This window comes from Harpia harpyja, chromosome 13, assembly GCF_026419915.1.
Source record: "Harpia harpyja isolate bHarHar1 chromosome 13, bHarHar1 primary haplotype, whole genome shotgun sequence".
NCBI classification, from domain to species: Eukaryota; Metazoa; Chordata; class Aves; order Accipitriformes; family Accipitridae; genus Harpia; species Harpia harpyja.
In genome coordinates, this window is record NC_068952.1 from 151,419 (window position 1) to 176,041 (window position 24,623).

General features: G+C 66.6%; 1 protein-coding gene across 1 annotated transcript; it reads left to right on the plus strand.

Moving 5' to 3' along the window:
- The first annotated feature begins 351 nt into the window (after positions 1 to 351).
- PFAS (phosphoribosylformylglycinamidine synthase) lies at positions 352 to 23,144 on the plus strand. Its single transcript, XM_052806581.1, is given in 38 exon segments — positions 352 to 434; positions 584 to 724; positions 1,610 to 1,734; positions 1,840 to 1,868; positions 1,871 to 1,909; positions 1,911 to 1,971; positions 2,650 to 2,780; positions 2,782 to 2,837; positions 3,832 to 3,962; positions 4,701 to 4,720; positions 4,722 to 4,751; positions 4,753 to 4,776; positions 4,870 to 4,908; positions 4,911 to 5,028; positions 5,490 to 5,521; positions 5,523 to 5,551; positions 5,758 to 5,917; positions 7,338 to 7,451; positions 8,002 to 8,092; positions 8,095 to 8,131; positions 8,902 to 8,980; positions 8,982 to 9,116; positions 9,118 to 9,135; positions 10,530 to 10,577; positions 10,579 to 10,648; positions 10,651 to 10,710; positions 11,640 to 11,723; positions 12,617 to 12,776; positions 14,216 to 14,340; positions 15,974 to 16,119; positions 17,546 to 17,653; positions 17,655 to 17,757; positions 18,719 to 18,810; positions 18,933 to 19,047; positions 21,311 to 21,478; positions 21,949 to 22,025; positions 22,061 to 22,130; positions 22,778 to 23,144. Coding segments are annotated over 38 exon segments (3,498 nt in total). The 3' UTR covers positions 23,128 to 23,144.
- Positions 23,145 to 24,623: the final 1,479 nt, after the last annotated feature.

The following is a 24,623-nucleotide window of genomic DNA, read 5'->3' on the forward strand; positions in this document are numbered from 1 at the left end:
TCCCCCATTGATGCCACCTCACCATGTCCGTGTCCCCCATTGATGTCACCTTCCATGTCCGTGTCCCCCATTGATGCCACCCCCATGACCATGTCCCCATGTCCCCCATTGATGCCACCTTCCATGTCCGTGTCCCCCATTGATGCCACCCCCATGACCATGTCCCCCGTGTCCCCCATTGATGTCACCTTCCATGTCCGTGTCCCCCATTGATGCCACCCCCATGACCATGTCCCCATGTCCCCCATTGATGCCACCTTCCATGTCTGTGTCCCCCCATTGATGCCACCCCCATGACCGTGTCCCCATGTCCCCCATTGATGCCACCTCCCATGTCCGTGTCCCCCATTGATGTCACCTTCCATGTCCGTGTCCCCCATTGATGCCACCCCCATGACCATGTCCCCATGTCCCCCATTGATGCCACCTTCCATGTCCGTGTCCCCCCATTGATGCCACCCCCATGACCATGTCCCGTGTCCCCCATTGATGCCACCTCCCACGTCCGTGTCCCCCATTGATGCCACCCCCATGTCCGTGTCCCCCCCCCCGGTGACACTGCCCCCCATGTCCGTGTCCCCAGCGAGCACAGCCGCCACTGGTTCTTCAAGGGGCGGTTGGTGGTGGATGGGCAGGAGAAGCCGCAGTCACTCTTCCAGAGCATCATGGGAACCCAGAGCTCCAGCAACCCCAACAATGTCATCAAGTTCTCTGACAACAGCAGGTGGGGCCCATGGGTGCCCCATGGCGTCAAGGCCAGGGGTCCTTGGGGTGGCTGTCACCCATGGGTGACCATGGTGGGGAGGTTGGGGGAGGTTCCTTCACCCATGGGTGACTATGGCATGGGCAATGGGGGATCCCATCACCCGTGGGTGATGATGGCATGGAGGTTGGGGGGATCCCATCACCTATGGGTGCCCATGACATGGAGGTTGGAGCACCCCACAACCCATGGGTGATGATGGCACGGAGGTTGGGGGGATCCCATCACCCATGGGTGCCCATGGCATGGAGATTGGAGCACCCCACAACCCATGGGTGATGATGGCTTCAAGGTTGAGGAGTCCCATCACCCATGGGTGCTGATGGCATGAAGATTGGGCTAGTCCCATCACCCATGGGGTGCTGATGGCATGAAGATTGGGCAGTTCCATCACCCATGGGTGCCCATGACATGGAGGTTGGAGCACCCCACAACCCATGGGTGATGATGACATGGAGGTTGGGCCGTTCCATCACCCGTGGGTGCCCATGGCATGGGCACTGGGGGATCCCATCACCCATGGGTGATGATGACATGGAGGTTGGGCCGTTCCATCACCCGTGGGTGCCCATGGCATGGGCACTGGGGGATCCCATCACCCATGGGTGATGATGACATGGAGGTTGGGCCATTCCATCACCCATGGGTGCCCATGACATGGAGGTTGGAGCACCCCACAACCCATGGGTGATGACGGCTTCAAGGTCGAGGAGTCCCATCGCCCATGGGTGACAACGGCACGGACGCTAGCAGGCTGCCATCACCCATGGGTGCCTGTGCGTTGCTGCGTGGCCCCCCCCCCATTGGGCACCGGTGGGGGGGTGACGTGTCCCTTGTCCCCCGCAGCGCCATCCGGGCGTGCCGGTGACGGCGCTGTGGCCGCGGGACCCGGGCCGAACCGAGTCCCTTTGAGAAGAGGACGACCATCCGGCACGTCATCTTCACCGCCGAGACCCACAACTTCCCCACCGGTCAGCGGGGTGGTTTGGGGTGGGGGGGCAGATGGGGAGGGGGCCGGGGGGGGGGTGGGGTGTGGTTTGAGGAGCGGGTGTGTCCTAATCTGGCCCCACCCCCAGCTGTGGCCCCCTTCAGCGGGGCGACGACGGGGGACGGGGGGGCCGGATCCGGGACGTGCAGTGCACCGGCCCGCGGCGCCCACGTCATCGCCGGCACCGCCGGGTACAGCTTCGGCAACCTGCTCATCCCTGGTGAGACCCTCGGGACCCCCCCCCGAGCCCCCGGTGGTGCCCCCAAACCCCCCTGGGGACCCCTTGAACCCCTCCCCCAGGCCCCTTAATATGCGAGGGGCCCCCTGAAACCTCCTGGGACCCCCCAACACCCCTGGGACCCCCTCAGGCCCCCCAATACCCCTGGGACCCCCCCTGAAATTTCCCGGGACCCCCCCTAAACACCCAAGAACTTTCAACCCCTCCGGGACCCCCCCCCTCCAGAACCCCCAATATCCCAGGGACCCCCCAAACCATCCCCGTGGGACCCCCCCAAACCCCTCAGACCCCCCTCACAATCCCTCAAACTCCGGGACCCCCCCCCGGACCCTCCCAGGCCCCCCAATACCCCTGGGACTCCCTGAAACCTCCCAGGACCCCCCAATACTCCTTGGACCCCCCTAAACCCCACCCCCCAGGACTCCAAACCCCCTGGGACCCCCCCCAACTCCCCAGGACCCCCAATACCCCCAGGGATCCCCCCCAAACCCCTTAGACCCCCTACATAAGCCACCAGGACCCCCCCCCAAAACTCCCCAGGACCCCCCAAATCTCACTGAACCCCCCAAAACTCCCCCGGTTTCCCCCCAAACCTGGGATCCCCCCACCCCTGGGACCCCCCCCCTTCAAGCCCCGGGCTCCCCCCCCCCCACCCCCCAGCTGGGTGGGCACCCACGTGTCCCCCCACCCGTCACCCCCCCCCCCCCAGGGCTATGACCTGCCCTGGGAAGACGGGGCGCAGCCCGTACCCCAAATCCTTCGCCCGCCCCCTGGAAATCGCCATCGGGGCCAGACGGCGGCGCCAGCGACTACGGCAACAAATTTGGGGAACCTGTGTTGGCTGGTGAGCGGGGGACCCCCCCCCGGGGGACATTTGGGGACCTCTGGGGACATTTGGGGACATCTGGGGAAATTTGGGGACCCCTGGGGACATTTGGGGACCTTTCAGGGATGCTCAAAGACCTCCGTGGTCTTGGGGACCCTTGGGGACCCCCTATGGCCTTGGGACCCCAAAGTCATTTGGGGACCTTCCAATGATACTCAAAGAACTCCGTGGTCTTGGGGACCCTTGGGGACGCCCTGCAGCCTTGGGGACCCCAAGGACATTTGGGGACCCTTCAGGGGATGGATATTCAAAGATCTCTTTGGGTCTTGGGGACACCCTACAGCCTTGGGACCCCAAGGACATTTGGGGACCTTCCAATGATATTCAAAGATCTCCATGGTCTTGGGGACCCTTGGGGACACCCTGCAGCCTTGGGGACCCCAAGGACATTTGGGGACCCTTCAGGGATGCTCAGAGACCTCCGTGGTCTTGGGGACACCCTACGGCCTTGGGGACCCCAAGGACTTTTGGGGACCTTCCAATGACACTCAAAGATCTCCATGGCCTCGGGGACCCCTGGGGAAGCTTGGGGACTCCCTGGGGACACTTGGGGACCCTCCAGCTGGCACCCAAAGACCTCCATGGCCTTGGGGACCTTTGTGGACACCCTGCTCTGCCTTGGGGACCTCTGAGATATTTGGGGACCCTCTAGGTGACACCAAAGATCTTCATATCCTTGGGGACCCCTGGGGACCCTTGTGACACCTGCTGCCTTGGGGACCTCTGGGACATTTGGGGACCCTCTTGGTGACACCCAAACAACTCCGTGGTCCTGGGGACACGGCGCTGCCTTGGGGACCTTGGGGACATCTAAAGACCTTTCAGGGGCTCCTGGAGACCTCCATGGCCTTGGGGACCTCTGGGGGACCCCCCCGGGGTGGGGGGGGGGGGGATGGTTGCCACGTGGTGGGGGGCTTTGGGGTGGCAGGGGAGGTGACGCCGTGGGGTGTCCCCAGGCTTCGCCCCGCTCCTTCGGGCAGGTGCTGCGCGGGGGGGCAGCGGCGGGAGTGGATCAAGCCCATCATGTTCAGTGGTGGCATCGGCGCCATCGAGGACGACCACGTCCGCAAGGAGCCCCCCGAGCCCGGTGAGACCCCCCGGCCCCCCCCCAACACCCTCCCCCCCAGGCCCCCCAAATCCCCATGGGACCCCCAAACTTCTGCCAGGACACCTAACCCCCCCCCCCCCGGGATCCCCACACCCCCCCGGAACCCCCAAATCCCCATGGGACCCCCAAACTTTTCCTGGAACCCCCAAATCCCCATGGGACCCCCAACCCAGCCCCCCCAGGACCCCCAAATCCCCATCTGACCCCCAAACTTCCCCTGGGACCCCCCAACCCCTTATGGGACCCCCCAACCCATCTCCCTGGGACCCCCAAATCCCCATCTGACCCCCAAACTTCCCCCAGGACCCCCAACACACCTGTGGGACCCCCCAACCCACCCCCCCAGGACCCCCAAATCCCCATCTGACCCCCAAACTTCCCTCAGGACCCCCAACGCCCCTGTGGGACCCCCAACCGACCCCCCCAGGACCCCCAAATCCCCATCTGACCCCCAAACTTCCCTCAGGGACCCCCAACGCCCCTGTGGGACCCCCAACCGACCCCCCCCAGGACCCCCAAATCCCCATCTGACCCCCAAACTTCCCCCAGGACCCCCAATGCCCCTGTGGGACCCCCAACCACCCCCCCAGGACTCCCAAATCCCCATCTGACCCCCAAACTTCCCCTGGGACCCCCAAATCTCACCCCCCCTCAAGACCCCCAAGCTCCCTGGGGGGGGGTCCAAGGGGTCTCACCCGTGTGTCGTCCCCCCCCCAGGGATGCTGGTGGTGAAAGTGGGGGGGCCCCGTGTACCGCATCGGCGTCGGCGGGGGGGGCTGCCTCCTCCATCCAGGTAAGGGGGAGCCAGGGGGGTCCCTGTGTGTTTTGGGGGGGGGTGTGTGTGTGTCTCCACAGTGTGTCCCCCCCCCCCGCTCCGTGTCCCCAGGTGCAGGGGGACAACACAGAGGAGCGGGACGCGGGGGGCGGGTGCAGCGGGGGGACCCCGAGATGGAGCAGAAGATGAACCGGGTGCTGCGGGGCTGCATCGAGAGCGGGGGGGGGAACCCCATCTGCAGCATCCACGACCAGGGGGCTGGCGGCAACGGTACGGGGACACGGGGGGGGGACGGACACGGCGGGGGGACATATGGGGACGGAGATGACAACAACCCCACCTGTAGCATCTGCCATCACGGGGCTGGTGGCAAGGGCTTGGGGACGTGGGGACATGAAGGAATGGGGGGACACGGGGGACACGGGGGGGGACATGGGGGTCATAGGGACACAGAGGGGGGACATGGGGGTCATAGGGACATGGGGGGGACATGGGGGTCATGGGGACATGGGGGGGACGTGGGGGTCATGGGGACATGGGGCCGTGGGGGGGGACAGAGGGAGATGACAACCCCACCTTCAGCATCCACCGTCATGGGGCTGGTGGCGATGGCTTGGGGACGTGGGGACACGAGGACACGGGGGGATACGAGGACACGGGGGGGTCATGGGGACGGGGGGGGGGGGGGGACATGGGGGGTGTCCCCAGCGTCCCGTCACCGCTGTCCCCAGGGAACGTCCTGAAGGAGCTCAGCGAGCCGGCGGGGGGCCGTCATCTACGCCAGCCGCTTCAGGTACCGGGACCCCCCCACCCACGGGACCCCCTCCATCCACAGACCCCCACCCACAGGACCCCCCCCTTCACACCCCCCCCCCATGGGACCCCTCCCCAGACCCCCAATGCCCCCAAACCCCCCCTCCCCATGCCCCTTGTCCCCTTGGTGCCCCCCCCCCCTCGCCGCGGCGTCCCCCCGCCGCGGTGACACGGGCGGGGTGGCAGCGAAGGGGACCCGACGCTGAGCGTGCTGGAGCTGTGGGGTGCTGAGTACCAAGAGTCCAACGCGCTGCTGGTGCGCCCGCCCCGAGTGGGGCTGCTGCGGCGTCTGGCCGCCCGCGAGCGTTGTCCCCTCTGCGTGGTGGGGACCATCACCGGGGGACGGGCGGGTAAGGGGGCACGGAGCCGGGACGGGGGGGGGTGGTGGGGGAGATGGGGACGTGGGGCGTGGGGGCGTGGGGGACGGGCGGTAGAGGGGTGCGGGGGACACGGGGGACAGCGTGGGGACGTGGAGGGCGTGGGGGACGTGGAGGGCGTGGGGACGTGGGATGTGGGACGTAGGGATGCGGGACGTGGGGGACAGTGTGGGGACGTGGGAACGTGGGGAGATGGGACGTGGAGGATGTGGGGGACGTGGGGGACACCATGGGATGTGGGGATGTGGGGACATGGGGACATGGGACACAGGGATGCAGGGACACGGGGGACATTGGGACGTGGAGGATGTGGGGACGTGGGGGACACCATGGGGATGTGGGGATGTGGGGACATGGGGACATGGGACAAGGGATGCAGGGACACGGGGGGACATGGGGACGTGGAGGACACGGGGGACATGGAGGATGTGGGGACGTGGGGACATGGGACACAGGGATGCAGGGACACGGGGGACGTAGGGACGTGGAGGACACGGGGACATGGAGGATGTGGGGGACGTGGGGACACCATGGGGATGTGGGGATGTGGGGACATGGGGACACAGGGATGCAGGGACACGGGGGATGTGGAGGACATGGGGACATGGAGGATGTGGGGGACGTGGGGGACATGGGACACAGGGATGCAGGGACACGGGGGATGTGGGGGACGTGGAGGACACGGGGGACATGGAGGATGCCGGGACGTGGGGACATGGGACATAGGGATGCAGGGACATGGGGGACAATGTGGGGATGTAGGGACGTGGAGGACATGGGGATATGGGGTGTGGGGACGTGGGGACATGTGATAGAGGGATGCAAGGACATGGGGGACAGCGTGGGGACATGGGAATGTGGGGAGATGGGGATGGGGATGTGGGGACGTGGGACATAGGGATGCAGGGACATGGGGGACACCATGGGGACGTGGGGACGTGGAGGACATGGGGACATGGAGGATGTGGGGACATGGGACATAGGGATGCAGGGACATGGGGGACACCATGGGACGTGGGACATGAGATGTGGGCACAGGGGGATGTGGGGACATGGGGACGTGGAGGACGTGGGTTGTGGGGCATGGGACGTGGGAATGTGGGGACCTGGGGACATGGGGACGTGTGATATGGGACCTGGGGACGTGGGGGGACATGGGGACACGCGGGGCCATGGGGGGACGCTGGGGCCATGGGGACCTGGAGGGACGTGGGGAGATTGAGGGACATGGGGGGGCCCGGGGGTGGCTTTTTGGGTCCCTGTCAGCAAGGGGGAGTTTCGAGGGGTCCCTGGGGTCCTTCTGGGGTCCCTGGGGACCAGGAAGGTCCTTGGGGAGTGTTTTGGGGGTGCCCCGGCCCTGCTGACACCCCCCCCACCCCCCCCCCCCAGATCGTGCTTGTGGATGACCTGGAGGCGCCGGTGCCCGAGGGGGGGTCCCACAAGGGGCTGCCCACCCCCGTCAACCTGGAGCTCGAGTGGGTGCTGGGCAAGATGCCCCGAAAGGTGAGGGGGGGGGGGCAGGAGATCCCTGGGGGGGGACCTGCCGTGGTCACCCCAGGGGCTGGGACCCAAGGGACACCCCTGGGGTGCTGGGGAACCCCCAATAGGAATGGGGACGCCCCCCCCCCCCCCAGTTGGGAATGGAGATACCCAACGGAGGTGGGGGACCACCACGATGATGGGGACCCCCTGATGGGGGATGGGGACAGCTCAGTTGGGAACGGGGACCCCCCAGTTGGGAAAGGGGACACCCAAGAGGGATGGAGACCACCATGATGATGGGGGCAACCCAATGGGACCCCCCAGTTGGGATAGGGATCCCCAAAAGGGATGGGGCCACCCAAGAGGGATGGGGACCCCCATGACGATGGGGGCCACCCAGTTGGGATGGGGACACCCAACAGGGTTGGGGCCACCCAAGAGGGATGGGGGACCCCCGTGATGATGGGGACCCCCCAGTTGGGATGGGGACCCCCAACAGGATTGGGGACACCCAAGAGGAATGGGGACCCCCGTGATGATGGGACCCCCCCATCCCCCCGTGCCCCCCCAGGAGTTCGTGCTGCAGGCGGTGCCCCCCACCCTGCGCCCGCTGGCGCTGCCCCCGGCGCTGTCGGTGCGGCAGGCGCTGGAGCGGGTCCTGCGGCTCCGGCAGTGGCCAGCAAGCGCTACTCACCAACAAGGTACCCCCGTGTCCCCCCGTTGTCCCCCCGTGTCCCAACCCCGGCCGTGGGCCCTGCTGGGCCACTTGGCCCCCCCTGCGCCTGCCTCCTGGGCAGCCGTGGTCCCCTCCGTGTCCCCGATCCCCTCCGTGTCCCCAACCCCACTTGGTGGCCATGGTCACCTCCGTATCCCCAGCCCACTTGGTGGCCACAGTCCCCTCCATGTCCCCGATCCCCTCCGTGTCCCCAACCCACTTGGTGGCCACAGTCCCCTCCATGTCCCCGATCCCCTCCATGTCCCCAACCCACTTGGTGGCCACAGTCCCCTCCATGTCCCCGATCCCCTCCATGTCCCCAACCCACTTGGTGGCCACAGTCCCCTCCGTGTCCCCAACCCATGTGGTGGCCACGGTCCCCTCCGTGTTCCCAACCCACGTGGTGGCCACGGTCCCCTCCGTGTCCCCAATCCCCTCGGTGTCACCCAGTCCCTCTCGGTGTCACCAATCCCTCTTCGTTTCACCAATCCCCCTCCACGTCCCCGATGCTCCTCCCAGCGTGTCCGTGTGCCCCCCCGTGTCCCCACTCCACGTCCCCCCATGCCGCGTCCCACTCCGTGTCCCCCAAGTCAATGCCACTCCCGGGGAAATGTCCGCGCCCGTGTCCCCCGTCCCTCCAGGATACGTCCCACCCACGTCCCCCACGCGTCGCAACCCTGTCCCCCCCCAAAACCCGTCCCCGTGGCCACCTCCCGGCCCGTGTCCCCCGCCGACGCCGCTGTCCCCCCGGGGCAGGTGGAACCGCTCGGTGACGGGGCTGGTGGCCCAGCAGCAGTGCGTGGGGCCCCTGCACACGCCGCTAGCCGACGTGGCCCGTGGTGGCCCTGTCCCACTTCGACACGGTGGGGGCGGCCACGGCGTTGGGTGAGCAGCCCATCAAGGGCCTGCTGGATCCGGCCGCCGGCGCCCGCCTGGCCCTCACCGAAGCCCTCACCAACCTCGTCTTCGCCCGCTATCACCGACCTCCGCGTGAGTACCGCGCCGATGCCGCTGCGCGGCCGTAGGGTGGCTACGGGAGCGGCGACGTGGTTTTGGCGTGTCCGTGGGATGGCCACGCGGTGGGGGGGACGTGCCGCTGCTGCGGCGTGGCTACAGGAGCAATGACGTGGTGATGGGGTGGCCCGTGGCCATGGGGGACGTGCCACCGTCACGGCGTGGCTACAGGAGCAATGACGTGGTGATGGGGTGGCCGTGCCATGGGGGACGTGCCACCGTCACGGCGTGGCTACAGGAGCAATGACGTGGTGATGGCGTGGTGACGGGGGTGGCCGTGCCATGGGGGGACATGCCACTGTCATGGCAAGGCCACGGCATGGCTACGGGAGCAATGACGTGGTGATGGCGTGGTGACGGGGGTGGCCGTGCCATGGGGGACGTGCCACCGCCACGGCAAGGCCACGGCATGGCTACGGGCGGCATGGCTACGGGAGCAATGACACGGTGACGAGGTGGCCGTGCCATGGGGGATGTGCCACCATCACGGCAAGGCCACGGCATGGCTACGGGAGCAATGACGTGGTGACGGGGGTGGCCGTGCCATGGGGGACGTGCCACCGCCACGGCGTGGCTACGGGAGCAATGTCATGGTGATGGCGTGGCTACGGGACGGCCACGCCATAGCGTAGTGGCTGCGTCACAGCCACGGAGACCAAGACCACGCCGCTGTCACGTCCTTGCCGTGGCAGGACCGTGACGTGGCTACAAGATGGGGCTACGGGGCCGCGGCACGCTGCTGGCCGTGGCTACAGGTACCACAGCATGACCACGGCGTGGCCAAGGGGACCGTGGCACGGCCGTGGCACGGCAAGGGGGACCATGGGGCCACCGGCACGGCCGTGGAAGACCGTGGCATGGCCGTGGCGTGGCCAAGAGGGCCCACGGCATGGCCGTGGCACGGCTCTGGGACATGTGGCTAGAGGGTGCCATGTCGTCGTCACACCAGGGCCATGCCGTGGCTACGGGGACCGTGGCAGGGTCACATCGTGGTCACGGGAGCCACCAGGACCACGTCACTGTTGTCACCAGGGCCACGTCCTGGTCACGGGGGCCGCGGCGTGGCCACGGCGGGGCCGTTGAGATCGCCACCGCCGTGGGGTGGGAGGTGACGGGCGAGGTTGGGTGCTACCGGCGGGACATCTGGGGGGGGGTTGAGGGTGGCAGGAGGGGCTGTGGGACACGAGGTGGCTCTGACGTGTCCCCTCCTGTCCTGTGTCCTTTCGTGTCCCCTTCGCTCCCCGCGTCTCCACGTCCCCCCTCCGCGGGGTCCCGGTGTCTCCCCGTCCTCCAACGTCCTCGTGTCCCCGTCTTCTCGGCGTCCCACCCCGTGTCCCCGTCTTCTCGGCGTCCCCCACCCCGTGTCCCAGGACGTGAAGTGCTCGGGGAACTGGATGTGGGGGGCGAAGACGGGGGGCGGAGGGCGGGGCGCTGGTGACGGCGTGCGAGGGGCTGGTGGGACTCCTGCACCGCCTGGGCGTGGCCATCGACGGGGCAAGGACTCGCTCAGCATGGCCGCCCGCGTCGGCACCGAAACCGTCCTGGCACCCGGTGAGTCCCGTCGGCCGGCCCGGGGGCGGCGGGTGCTGTTGGGGTGGCACGGGGTCGTGGGTGCCGCGGGCACCGCCGCGGCAGGGGAACCCGGGGGTGTCACCGTTGGGAGGGTGGGGCGTGGTGCCACCACCGTGGTGGTGGGTGCCGCGGGCACCAGGACCCGTGGGTGCCACCACGACGACGATGGGTGATGGGGTGCCACAGAGGTGGGACCCATGGGTGCCACCACCATGATGATGGGTGCCACCACCATGGTGATGGGTGCCACGGCACCAGGACCCATGGGTGCCACCACAACAATGATGGGTGATGGGTGCCACAGAGGTGGGACCCATGGGTGCCACCACCATGGTGATGGGTGCCATGGCACCAGGACCCGTGGGTGCCACCACCATGATGATGGGGTGATGGGCGCCACCACAATGATGATGGGTGATGGGTGCTACAGAAGTAGGACCCATGGGTGCCACCACCATGATGATGGGTGCCACCACCATGGTGATGGGTGCCACGGCACCAGGACCCATGGGTGCCACCACAACAATAATGGGTGCCACAGAGGTGGGACCCATGGGTGCCACCACCATGATGATGGGTAATGGGTGCCACGGCACCAAGACCCATGGGTGCCACCACAACGATGATGGGTGATGGGTGCTACAGAGGTAGGACCCATGGGTGCCACCATCATGATGATGGGTGCCACCACCATGATGATGGGTGCCATGTCACCAGGACCCATGGTGCCACCGCCACGATGATGGGTCACGGATGCCACCACCACGGCGCTGTGACCCATGGGTGCCACCACCCCTACTCCTGGCCATGGGTCCCCCACTTTGACCCCATGCCCCCCATGTGACCCCAAGCCCCCCGTGACCCCGTGACCCCCGGTGACCCCCGGTGACCTCTTGACCCCTGCCCAGGCACCCTGGTGGTCTCAGCCTACGCCGTCTGCCCCGACATCACGGCTACCGTCACCCCCGACCTCAAGTGTCCTGACGGCAAAGGTCAGTGACCCCGGCGGGTTTTGGGGTGCCCTCAGGGAGCCACGACCCCCCCATGGAGGTTTTGGGGTGCCCTGGGGGGCGGGCTGGGAACCCCGAGGGGTTTTGGGGTGCCCTCAGGAAGCCAGGACCCCCCCCATGGAGGTTTTGGGGTGCCCTGGGGGCGGGCTGGGAACCCCGAGGGGTTTTGGGGTGCCCTCAGGGAGCCAGGACCCCCCCATGGAGGTTTTGGGGTGCCCTGGGGGCAGGCTTGGATCCCTGGGTGAATTTTGGGTGCTTGGAGGGGGTTGGGACCCTCTATGGATTTTGGGGTCCCGCCCGGAGCCCCGTTGTGACCCCTGGGGAGTTTTGGGGTGCCGTGACTCCTGGGAGAGGTTGGGGTGCCTTTGGGGGACCTTGGGGTGCTGTAGACCCTCCCCATGGGATTTGGGGTCCCCCAGGAGCCCCACTGTAAACCCTGGGTGAATTTTGGGGTGCTTGCAGGGGGATGGGACCCTCCATGGATTTTGGGGTGCCTGGGAGTGTTTTAGGGTAACCGAGGGGTGGTGGTGACACCCTGGTGACATTTTGGGGTGCTGTGATGACTCCTGGGAGAGGTTGGGGTGCCTTTGGGGGACCCTGGGGTGCTGTAGACCCCCCCAAGGCTTTTGGGGTCCCCCAAGGAGTCCTGCTGTAAACCCTCGGGATTTTTGGGGTGCTGTGACTCCTGGGAGGCGTTGGGGTGCCCGTGGGGGACCTTGGGGTGCTGTACACCCCCCATGGAATTTGGGGTGCCCAGGAGCCTTGAAGCGACCCCTGGGGAATTTTGGGGTGCTGTGCCTCCGGGGAGGCATCGGGGTGCCCACGGGGGACCTTGGGGCGCTGTAGCCCACCCCGTGGATTTTGGGGTCCCCCAGGAGCCCTTTTGTGGGTGCAGCTGAGCCCGGGGCGGCACCGTTTGGGGGGCAGCGCCCTGGCCCAGGTCTTCTCGCAGTTGGGGGACGCCTGCCCCGACCTGGAGGACCCCGAGGTGCTGGCCGCCGCCTTCCGTGTCACCCAACGCCTCATCGAAGGTGGGTGCTGGGGGGGGGGGGGGGACACACCCCCGCTTTGGGGGGCTGGGGTGGGTGGGAGAAAAGGGGAGCCTGGGGGGGGAATTTGGGGTGTAGGGGGGATTGGGGTGGGATGGGGGGGATTTGGGGGGGATTGGGGTGTGGGGGGAGATTTGGGGTGTTTGGGGTTTTGGGGTGAAAGGAGGGGGATTTGGGGTGGGGAGGGATTTGGGTAAAGGGGAGGAGATTTGGGTGCAGAGAGAATTTGGGGAGAAAGGGGGGATTTGGGGTGTAGGGGGGACTTGGGGTGTGTGAGGGATTTGGGGGGGATTGGGGTGTGGGGGAGATTTGGGGTTTTGGGGTGAAAGGGGGGGGTTTGGGGTGGGGAGGGATTTGGGGTAAAGGAGAGGAGATTTGGGGTGCAGAGGGAATTTGGGGAGAAAGGGGGGATTTGGGGGGGATTTGGGGTAAAGGGGAGGAGATTTGGGGTGAAAGGGGGGATTTGGGGTGTGGGGGGATTGGGGTGTGGGGGATTTGGGGTGCAGGGGGGATTTGGGGTGTGGGAGGGATTTGGGGGGGATTGGGGGTGTGGGGGAGATTTGGGGTGTTTGGGGTTTTGGGGTGAAAGGGGGGGATTTGGGGTGGGGAGGGATTTGGGGTAAAGGGGAGGAGATTTGGGGTGCAGAGAGAATTTGGGGAGAAAGGGGGGATTTGGGGTGTAGGGGGGACTTGGGGTGTGTGAGGGATTTGGGGGGGGATTGGGGTGTGGGGGAGATTTGGGGGTTTTGGGGTGAAAGGGGGGGATTTGGGGTGGGGAGGGGTTTGGGGTAAAGGAGAGGAGATTTGGGGTGCAGAGGGAATTTGGGAGGAAAGGGGGGATTTGGGGGGGATTTGGGGTAAAGGGGGAGGAGATTTGGGGTGAAAGGGGGGATTTGGGGTGTGGGGGGATTGGGGTGTGGGGGATTTGGGGTGCAGGGGGGATTTGGGGTGTGGGAGGGATTTGGGGGGGGATTGTGGTGTGGGGGAGATTTGGGGTGTTTGGGGTTTTGGGGTGAAAGGAGGGGATTTGGGGTGGGGGGGATTTGGGGTAAAGGGGAGGAGATTTGGGGTGCAGAGAGAATTTGGGGTGAAAGGGGGGATTTGGGGGGGATTTGGGGTAAAGGGGAGGAGATTTGGGGTGCAGAGAGAATTTGGGGTGAAAGGGGGGATTTGGGGTGGGGGGGATTTGGGGTAAAGGGGAGGAGATTTGGGGTGCAGGGGGGATTTGGGTGTAAAGAAGATTTGGGGTGCAGGGGGATCGGGGGGGTGTGTGTGGAGATTTGGGGTGCGGGGGGGGGTCAGGGTGCACGAGGTGGGAACCGGGGTGACCAGAGGTGTGACCCCCGGGTCGGGGTCTGTACGAATTGGGGGGGGGGGGGGGGGGTCGGGGTGCCAGGGGGTGACGCCTGCCGCTGCGCCCCAGAGCGGGCGCTGCGGGGGGGGCCACGACGTGAGCGACGGGGGGCTGCTGGGCTGCCTGCTGGAGATGGCCTTCGCCGGCAACTGCGGCCTCCAGGTGGACATCGCCGCCGTCCCCCCCGACGCCTCTCGTGAGTCACCGTCCCCCTTCCCCGGGAACGCTCGGGGACACCCCCGGGTGGGGACACCCCCGGGTGGGGACACCCCCCCGCCCCGCCCCGGGACCTTCCCGGCTTGGGGAACCGCCGGGGAACCGCCGGAGAGCCCTCAGCGCCACGTCCCACCTCCCGTCCCCACCTCTCGTGCGCTGGCCCCCCCACCTCCAGACGGCCCACGTCCCCCTGTCCCCGTGTCCCCACGTCCCCCTGTCCCCGTGTCCCATGTCCTCACGTGCCTGTGTTCCCATGGCCCATATGTCCCATGTCCCCACATCCCCTGTCCCTATGTCCCATGTCCCCATTATCCCATGTCCCATGTCCTCACATCCCCTATCTCCTGTGTCCCATGTCCCCATCTCCCATGTCCCCATGTCCTTATGTCCCCATTATCCCATGTCTCCATGTCCCCATTATCCCGTGTCCCCGTGTCCTCATGTTCCCATGTCCCCATGTCCCCGCATCCCCTGTCCCTATGTCCTCATGTCCCCATTATCCCATGTCCCCACGTCCCCATGTCCTCATGTCCCCTGTCCCATGTCCCCACATCCCCTGTCCCCATCATCCCATCCCCATTATCCCGTCCCCATTATCCCATGTCCTCATGTCCCCACATCCCCTGTCACTATGTCCCATGTCCCCATTACCCCATTATCCCATGTCCCCACGTCCCCATGTCCTATGTCCATGTCCCCATTATCCCATGTCCCCATGTCCTCATGTCCCCAACATCCCCTGTCACTGTCCTGTGTCCCATGTCCCCATTGTCCCATGTCCCCATGTCCCCATGTCCCATGTCCCTACATCCCCCTGTCGCTATGTCCCATGTCCCATGTCCCCACATCCCCATGTCCTATGTCCCCGTGTCCCCATTATCCCATGTCCCATGTCCTCACATCCCTATCTCCTGTGTCCCCATCTCCCATGTCCCCATGTCCTCATGTCCCCATTATCCCATGTCCCCGTTGTCCCATGTCCCCATTATCCCATGTCCCCGTGTCCTCATGTTCCCATGTCCCCATGTCCCACATCCCCTGTCCCTATGTCCTCATGTCCCCATTATCCCATGTCCCCACGTCCTCATGTCCCCTGTCCTGTGTCCCATGTCTCCACATCCCCTGTCCCCATTTTCCCCTCTCCCCATTATCCTGTGTCCCATGTCCCCACGTCCCCATGTCCCATGTCCCCACATCCCCTGTCGCTATGTCCCATGTCCTCGTTATCCCATGTCCCCATGTCCCCACGTCCCCATGTCCCCACATCCCCTGTCGCTATATCCCTTGTCCCATGTCCCCGTTATCCCCTGTCCCCACGTCCCCTGTCCCCACGTCCCCTGTCCCCATGTCCCCGTTATCCCACGTCCCCATGTCCCCACGTCCCCATGTCCCCACATCCCCTGTCCCCACATCCCCTGTCCCCATGTCCCCTGTCCCCATGTCCCCGTTATCCCATGTCCCCCACGTCCCCACGTCCCCCGTCCCCCGTCCTGTCCCCCACGTCCGTCCCCTGTCCCCATTATCCCACGTCCCCACCTCCCCGTACGTCCCCTGTCTCCATGCCCGATGTCCCGTGTCCCCGTCTCCCACCCCCGTGTCCCTTGTCCCCGCAGCGCTGGCCGTGCTGTTCGCGGAGGAGCCGGGGTTGGTGCTGGAGGTGCCGCTGGGCGCCGGCGTTGACGTCTGCCGCCGCTACCAGGAGGCCGGCGTGCGCTGCGTCCCCGTCGGCCACAGCGGCCCCTACGGGCCTGACGCCACGGTGAGGGGACCTGGGGACGCGGAGGTGGCGGGGGGGGCCACGGCTGGCCCTGCGGGCACGGGAGGTCACTCGGGATGTGGACCTGCAGACGTGTCCCCGTGGTGTCCTGGTGGGACAGGAGGTGGCCGTGGCCACGTCCCCATGGCCGTGTCCCCGTGGTGGTATGGTGGGACAGGAGGTGGCCGTGTCCCCGTGGTGGTATGGTGGGACAGGAGGTGACCGTGGCCACGTCCCCATGGCCGTGTCCCCGTGGTTTTATGGTGGGACAGGAGGTGGTGATGGCTGTCCCCCCGTGGTATATGGTGGGACAGGAGGTGGCCGTGGCCACGTCCCCATGGCCGTGTCCCCGTGGTGTTATGGTGGGACAGGAGGTGGCCGTGTCCCCGTGGCCGTGTCCCCGTGGTTTTATGGTGGGACAGGAGGTGACCGTGGCCACGTCCCCATGGCCATGTGCTCGTGGTGGTATGGTGGGACAGGAGGTCGCCACGGCCGTGTCCCCATGGCCGTGTCCCTGTGGTGTTATGGTGGGACAGGAGGTGGTCTTGTCCCCATGGCCGTGTCCCTGTAGTGTTATGGTGGGACAGGAGGTGGCCATGGCCGTGTCCCCATGGCCATGTGCTCGTGGTGGTATGGTGGGACAGGAGGTGGCCATGGCTGTGTCCCTGTGTCCTCCTGGGGGCATGGAGGGCATTGGCCATAGTGGTGGCCATGGTGGTGGCCATGTCCCTGACCATCCCCGTGTCCCCGTGGCAGGTTCAGGTGGTGGTGGCCATGGTGGTGGCCATGTCCCTGACCATCCCTGTGTCCCCGTGGCAGGTTCAGGTGGTGGTGGCCGTGTCCCCATGTCCCTGACCATCCCCGTGTCCCCGTGGCAGGTTCAGGTGGTGGTGGCCATGGTGGTGGCCATGTCCCTGACCATCCCTGTGTCCCCGTGGCAGGTTCAGGTGGTGGTGGCCGTGTCCCCATGTCCCTGACCATCCCCGTGTCCCCGTGGCAGGTTCAGGTGGTGGTGGCCATGTCCCCATGTCCCTGACCATCCCCGTGTCCCCGTGGCAGGTTCAGGTGGTGGTGGCCATGGTGGTGGCCATGTCCCTGACCATCCCCGTGTCCCCGTGGCAGGTTCAGGTGGTGGTGGCCATGTCCCCATGTCCCTGACCATCCCCGTGTCCCCGTGGCAGGTTCAGGTGGTGGTGGCCATGGTGGTGGCCATGTCCCTGACCATCCCCGTGTCCCCGTGGCAGGTTCAGGTGGTGGTGGCCATGGTGGTGGCCATGTCCCTGACCATCCCCGTGTCCCCGTGGCAGGTTCAGGTGGTGGTGGCCATGGTGGTGGCCATGTCCCTGACCATCCCCGTGTCCCCGTGGCAGGTTCAGGTGGTGGTGGCCATGTCCCCATGTCCCTGACCATCCCCGTGTCCCCGTGGCAGGTTCAGGTGGTGGTGGCAGGCACGACCGTGCTGTCCGAGCCCGTTGGGGACCTGCGGGCGCTTTGGGAGGAGACCAGTTTCCGACTGGAGCGGGAGCAGGCGGCCGTGGGACTGCGTGGCCCAGGAGGAGGCTGGGCTGCGCCGGCGCCAGGGACCTACTTTCACCCTCACCTTCGACCCCTTCGAGGAGCCCCCCCTGCTCCAGCACATGGGTGAGGGGCTGGGGGGTCATGGGGAGCTAGGGGGTCTTGGGGGTCTTGGGGCTTATGGGGGTCTTGGGGGGTCATGGAGGTCTGGAGGATCATGGGGGTCTGGGGGGACATGGGGGGCTGGGGGATCATGGGGGTCTGGGAAGACATGGGGGCCTGGGGGGTCGTGGGGGTCTGGGAAGATATGGGACCTGGGGGATCGTGGGGGTCTTGGGGGTCTTGGGGGTCTGGGAAGACATGGGGGGTCTTGGGGGTTATGGAGGTCTGGAGGAACATGGGGGGCTGGGAGGTCATGGGGGGGCTGGGGGGACATGGGGGTTCTGGGTGGGATGTGGGGCTCTGGGGGATCGTGGGGGTCTTGGGGGTCTGGGAAGACATGGGGGCCTGGGGGGGTCGTGGGGGTCTGGGAAAATATGGGGGGCTGGGGAATCGTGGGGGTCTTGGGGGTCTTGGGGGTCTGGGAAGACATGGGGGTCTTGGGGGTCATGGAGGTCTGAGTAGACATGGGGGGCTGGGAGGTCATGGGGGGCTGGGGGGTCTGGGAAGACATGGGGGTCTTGGGGGTCATGGAGGTCTGGGAAGACATGGGGGGCTGGGGGGTCTTGGGGGGCTGGGGGATCATGGGGGGCTCGGGGATGATGGGGGTCTTGGAGGTCATGGAGGTCTGGGAAGACATGGGGGGCTGAGAGGTCATGGGGGGCTGGGGGGACCATGGAGGTCTTGGGGGTCTTGGGGGTCTGGAGAGACATGGGGGGCTGGGGGATCATGGGGGTCTTGGAGGTCATGGAGGTTTGGGAAGACATGGGGGTCTTGGAGGTCTTGGGGGGTCTTGGGGGTCTGGAGAGACATGGGGGGCTGGGAGATCGTGGGGGCCGTGGAGGTGTGGGAAGACATGGGGGTCTCAGGGACATGGGGGGGCCGGGGGGGGGTCCGCAGGGACAGGGGCTGACCCCGACGTCCCCAGAGCTACCAGGGCCGCGGGTGGCCATCTTGCGGGAGGAAGGCAGCAACGGGGACCGCGAGATGGCGGCCGCCTTCGTCATGGCCGGCTTCCAGGTAAGGGCCCCCCCCCCCACCCTGACCCCCACCCCGACCCCCACCTCCTGGGGGTCGTGTCCCGTGTCCCCCCCCCCCCCCACGGCGTGTGCCGGGGGACCCAAGCGTCCGGGTGTCCCCAGGTGTGGGACGTGACGACGGAGGACCTCTGCTCGGGCACCGTCACCCTCGACGGCTTCCGGGGGCTCGTCTTCGTGGGGGGGTTCAGCTACGCCGACGTCCTCGGCTCCGCCAAGGGTGAGAAATGTGGGGTACCCCCCCCCTTAAATTCACGCCTGGGGGGTGGGTTGGGGGGGACCCCGGGGGGGGGTGTCTGTACTATTTGGGGGTGTTCCTGGTTTTTAGGGTGTCCCTAGTTTTGGGGTGCAGCTGGTTTTGGGGTGTCCCTGGTTCAGGGTGCTTCTAGTTTTGGGGTACCCCAGGTTTTGGGGTGTCCCTGCTTCTCAGTGACCCTAGTTTTGGGGTGTCCCTGGTTCAGGGTGCTTCTAGTTTTGGGGGTGCCCCAGGTTTTGGGGTGTCCCTGCTTCTCAATGACCCTAGTTTTGGGGTGTGCCTGGTTTTGAGTGACCCAGGTTTTGGGGTGCCCCAGGTTTTGGGGTGTCCCTGCTTCTCAATGACCCTAGTTTTGGGGTGTGCCTGGTTTTGAGTGACCCAGGTTTTGGGGTGCCCCAGGTTTTGGGGTGTCCCTGCTTCTCAATGACCCTAGTTTTGGGGTGTGCCTGGTTTTGAGTGACCCAGGTTTTGGGGGTGCCCCGGGTTTTGGGGTGTCCCTGCTTCTCAATGACCCTAGTTTTGGGGGTGTGCCTGGTTTTGAGTGACCCAGGTTTTGGGGTGCCCCGGGTTTTGGGGTGTCCCTGCTTCTCAATGACCCTAGTTTTGGGGTGTGCCTGGTTTTGAGTGACCCAGGTTTTGGGGTGCCCCGGGTTTTGGGGTGTCCCTGCTTCTCAATGACCCTAGTTTTGGGGTGTGCCTGGTTTTGAGTGACCCGGGTTTTGGGGTGCCCCAGGTTTTGGGGGTACCCCTGCTTCTGAATGATCCTAGTTTTGGGGTGTCTGTGTTTCAGGATGCCCTGGGTTAGGGTGCCCCTGGATTTGGGGTGCCCCTGGTTTTTAGGGTGTCCCTAGTTTTGGGGTGCTTCTGGTTTTGGGGTGTCCCTGGTTCAGGGTGCTTCTAGTTTTGGGGTACCCCAGGTTTTGGGGTGTCCCTGCTTCTCAATGACCCTAGTTTTGGGGTGTGCCTGGTTTTGAGTGACCCGGGTTTTGGGGTGCCCCAGGTTTTGGGGTGTCCCTGGCTCGGGGTGCCCCTAGATTTGGGGGTGCCCCAGGTTTTGGAGTACCCCTGCTTCTGAATGATCCTAGTTTTGGGGTGTCTCTGTTTCAGGGTGCCCCTGGATTTGGGGTGCTCCTGGTTTTTAGGGTGTCCCTAGTTTTGGGGTGCTTCTGGTTTTGGAGTGTCCCTTGTTCAGGCTGCCTCTGTTTTTGGGGTGCCCCAGGTTTTGGGGTGCCCCTGGTTTAGGGGTGCTGTGTTTCAGGGGTGCAGGGGTCCCCATTTTGGGGGTGCCCCTGTTTTGGGGGTGCTGTTTCGGGGGTGCAGGGGTCCCCGTTTTGGCTGTGCCCCTGGTTTAGGGGTGCTGTGTTTCAGGGGTGCAAGGGTCCCCATTTTGGGGGTGCCCCTGGTTTAGGGGTGCTGTGTTTCAGGGGTGCAGGGGTCCCCGTTTTGGGGGTGCCCCTGGTTTAGGGGTGCTGTGTTTCAGGGGTGCAGGGGGTCCCCGTTTTGGGGGTGCCCCTGGTTTAGGGGTGCTGTGTTTCAGGGGGTGCAGGGGTCCCCGTTTTGGGGGTGCCCCTGGTTTAGGGGTGCTGTGTTTCAGGGGTGCAGGGGGTCCCCATTTGGGGGGTGCCCCTGTTTTGGGGGTGCAGGGTGTTGTGGGTGCTGGGTGCGGGGGGTCCCATTTTTAGGGTGCCCCTGTTTTGGGGGTGCTGTGTTTCAGGGGTGCAGGGGTCCCCGTTTTGGGGGGTGCCCCTGTTTTGGGGGTGCTGTTTCGGGGGCACAGGGGTCCCCCGTTTTGGGGGTGCCCCTGTTTTGGGGGTGCTGTTTCAGGGGTGCAGGGGTCCCCGTTTTGGGGGTGCCCCTGTTTTGGGGGTGCTGTTTCGGGGGTGCAGGGGTCCCCGTTTTGGGGGTGCCCCTGGTTTGGGGGTGCTGTTTCAGGGGTGCAGGGGTCCCCGTTTTGGGGGTGCCCCTGTTTTGGGGGGTGCTGTTTCGGGGGTGCAGGGGTCCCCGTTTTGGGGGTGCCCCTGTTTTGGGGGTGCTGTTTCGGGGGTGCAGGGGTCCCCATTTTGGGGGTGCCCCTGGTTTGAGGAGCGCAGGGTGTCAGGGGCGCTGGGTGCAGGCGTCCCTGTTTTCACGGGCACCCCTGTTTTGGGGGTGCTGGGTGGGGGGGGGTCCCCACTTTGGGGGTGCCCTGACCCCCCTTTTTTTTTCTTGATGTGTCCCCCCCCCCAAGGGTGGGCAGCCGCCGTCCGCTTCCACCCGCGGGCGCGGGTCGCCCTGGAACGCTTCCGCCGGCGCCCCGACACCTTCAGCCTCGGCGTCTGCAACGGGTGCCAGCTCCTGGCCCTGCTGGGCTGGGTTGGGGCCACCCACTGGTGGGTGCTGGGGGGGGGGGGCACCCGTGGGTGGGGGGTCACCCATGGGTGGGGGGTCTCCCATGGGGGATGTCTTCCCTTGGGGGGGGCACCCATGGGTGGGGGTCCTATGGTGGGGGTCTCCCATGGGGGATGTTGTCCCTTGGGTGGGGGGGGGGTCCTTGGGTCCTTGGGGGGGGGATTCCCATGGAGAAGGGGGGGGGTCACCCATGGGTGGTGTCATCCCTTGGGGGGGGGGGTGTCCCATGGGTGGGGGTCCTGCCTGGGTGATGTTGTCCCATGGGTGGGGGGATGTCCTTGGGGGGGGTGTCCCATGGAGGAGGGGGGTCACCCACGGGGGGGGGTCCCTTGGACGGGGGGGGTGTCTGCTGGGTGGGGGGGTGTCCCCCAGGGGGTGTCCCTTGGGGGGGTGTCCCCAAGGGGTGTCCCTTGGGTGGGGGGGGGGGGTGTCCCTGGGGGTGTCCCCTTGGGGTGACCTGGGCGGTGTGGGGCGCAGAGGAGGGGGCCCCCCCCGCGGTGGTGCTGAGCCCCAACGCGTCGGGGCGCTTCGAGTCGCGGTTCGTGGCCGTGCGCGTGGAGCCGGGGCCTTCGTGGCCGTGCGCGTGGAGCCGGGGCCGGCCCTGATGCTGCGGGGGATGGCGGGCGCCTGCCTGGGCGTCTGGGTGGCCCACGGGGAAGGTGGGGGCACTGGGAGTACTGGGAGGGCGCTGGGAGTACTGGGAGTATTGGGGGGCTTGGGGGCACCGGGAATATGGGGAGGATTGGGGGGCACTGGGAGGGCACTGGGAGTACTGGGAGGATTGGGGGGCACTGGGAGTACTGGGAGGATTGGGGGGCACTGGGAGGGCACCGGGAGTACTGGGAGGATTGGGGGGCACTGGGAGTACTGGGAGGATTGGGGGGCACTGGGAGGGCACCGGGAGTACTGGGAGGATTGGGGGGCACTGGGAGGGCACCGGGAATACTGGGAGGATTGGGGGGCACTGGGAGGGCACTGGGAGTACTGGGAGGGCACTGGAAGTACTGGGGAGCACTGGGAGTACTGGGAACACTGGGAGCACTGGGGGGGCACTTGGGGGGACGCTGGGAGCACTGGGAACACTGGGAGCACTGGGGGGCAGCACTGGGGGGCCACTGGGAGCACTGGGGGCACACTGGGAGCACTGGGGGGGGACACTAGAAGCACTGGGGGGGACCACTGGGAGCACTGGGGATGCCCCATCACCCCGTGGGGCGCGGCGGAGGGGTACCCCACGCCCGCCACTCCGAGACCCTCTTTGCGGTGACACCCATGGGTGCCCCCCCCCCCTTCCCCCTTTTCCCAGGCCGGTTCCAGTTCCGGACTCCCGAGGGAATAACGGCGGCGCTGGGGGGGGGCCTGGTCCCCCTTCGTTACGTGGACGACGTGGGGCGCCCCACGGCCGAGTACCCCCTCAACCCCAACGGCTCGGGGGGGGGGCGGCGGCCGCCCTCTGCTCCCCCTGCGGCCCGCCATTTGGCCGTCATGCCCCACCCCGAGCGGGGGGTCCGCGCCTGGCAGTGGCCTTGGTGGCCCCCGCTTTGGGGGCGCCCCACGGCGCGGGGCGGGGGGCACGCCGACCACGCCGCTCCTTGGCTCCGCATGTTCCGCAACGCCTGCGAGTGGTGTTTGCGTCGGCCCCACGGCGAGGACTGAGCCGCCCCACGGCTGTGCCCCCCCCCCCCCACCCCGACCCACGTGCGTTCCCTCCCCTACGTCCGATTCCTCCGGCTAGACCCACGGACTGACCCACGGATGGACCCGAGGCGTGGGCTGCCCCACAGAAAGACTTGACCCACGGACTGACCCACGGATGGACCCGAGGCGTGGGCTGCCCCACAGAAAGACTTGACCCACGGACTGACCCACGGATGGACCCGAGGCGTGGGCTGCCCCACAGGAAGACTTGACCCACGGACTGACCCACGGATGGACCCGAGGTGTGGGCTGCCCCACAGAAAGACTTGACCCACGGACTGACCCACGGATGGACCCGAGGCGTGGGCTGCCCCACAGAAAGATTTGACCCACGGACTGACCCACGGATGGACCCGAGGCGTGGGCTGCCCCACGGCTGCCCCATAGAAAGACCCACGGACTGACCCACGGATGGACCCGAGGCGTGGGCTGCCCCACAGAAAGACTTGACCCACGGACTGACCCACGGATGGACCCGAGGCGTGGGCTGCCCCACGGCTGCCCCATAGAAAGACCCACGGACTGACCCACGGATGGACCCGAGGCGTGGGCTGCCCCACAGAAAGACTTGACCCACGGACTGACCCACGGATGGACCCGAGGCATGGGCTGCCCCACAGAAAGATTTGACCCACGGACTGACCCACGGATGGACCTGAGGCGTGGGCTGCCCCACGGCTGCCCCATAGAAAGACCCACAGCCTGACCCACGGATGGACCTGAGGCGTGGGCTGCCCCACAGCTGCCCCATAGAAAGACCCACGGACTGACCCACGGATGGACCTGAGCCACGGACAGCCCCATGGCTGCCCCATAGAAGGACCCACGGATGGACCTGAGCCACAGGCAGCCCCACGGCTGCCCCACAGAAAGACCAGACCCACGGACTGACCCACAGAGGGACCTGACCCACGGCTGCCCCACGGATGCACCCGACCCACGGACAGACCCACGGCTGCCCCGTAGAAGGACCAGACCCACGGACAGACCCACGGATTAACCTGACCCATAGCCAGCCCCATGGCTGCCCCACAGCGACCCCTGACCCCCCCCACCCCCCCACTGCCCAATGGGAGCTGAAACCCCTCCCATCTCCCCCCTCCACCAATAGGAAGCCCGGGTCATGGAGGGGGCGGGGCTTGTAATAAAATATTCTGGATGCAGCTATGTGGGGGCGGGGCCAGGAGTCCTTTGGGGGGGGGAGGGGTCCCTTGGGGGGGGGTGGGGGGGCACCCAGGGTCCTTTGGGTGGGGGGGAGGGGTCCCCTGGGGGGAGGGGTCCCGGGGGGGGAGGGGTCCCCGGGGGTGGGGGAGGGGCCTGGGATTCGGGACCTCCCCCTCCCCCAGCCCCAAATCCTCAAGAACTGAGCCCAAAAGGAGCCGCGGGGAGGGGGAGGGGTGGGGTGTCAACCGCCCCTCCCCCCCCCCCCCACCCCCCACCCCACCCCCACCCGT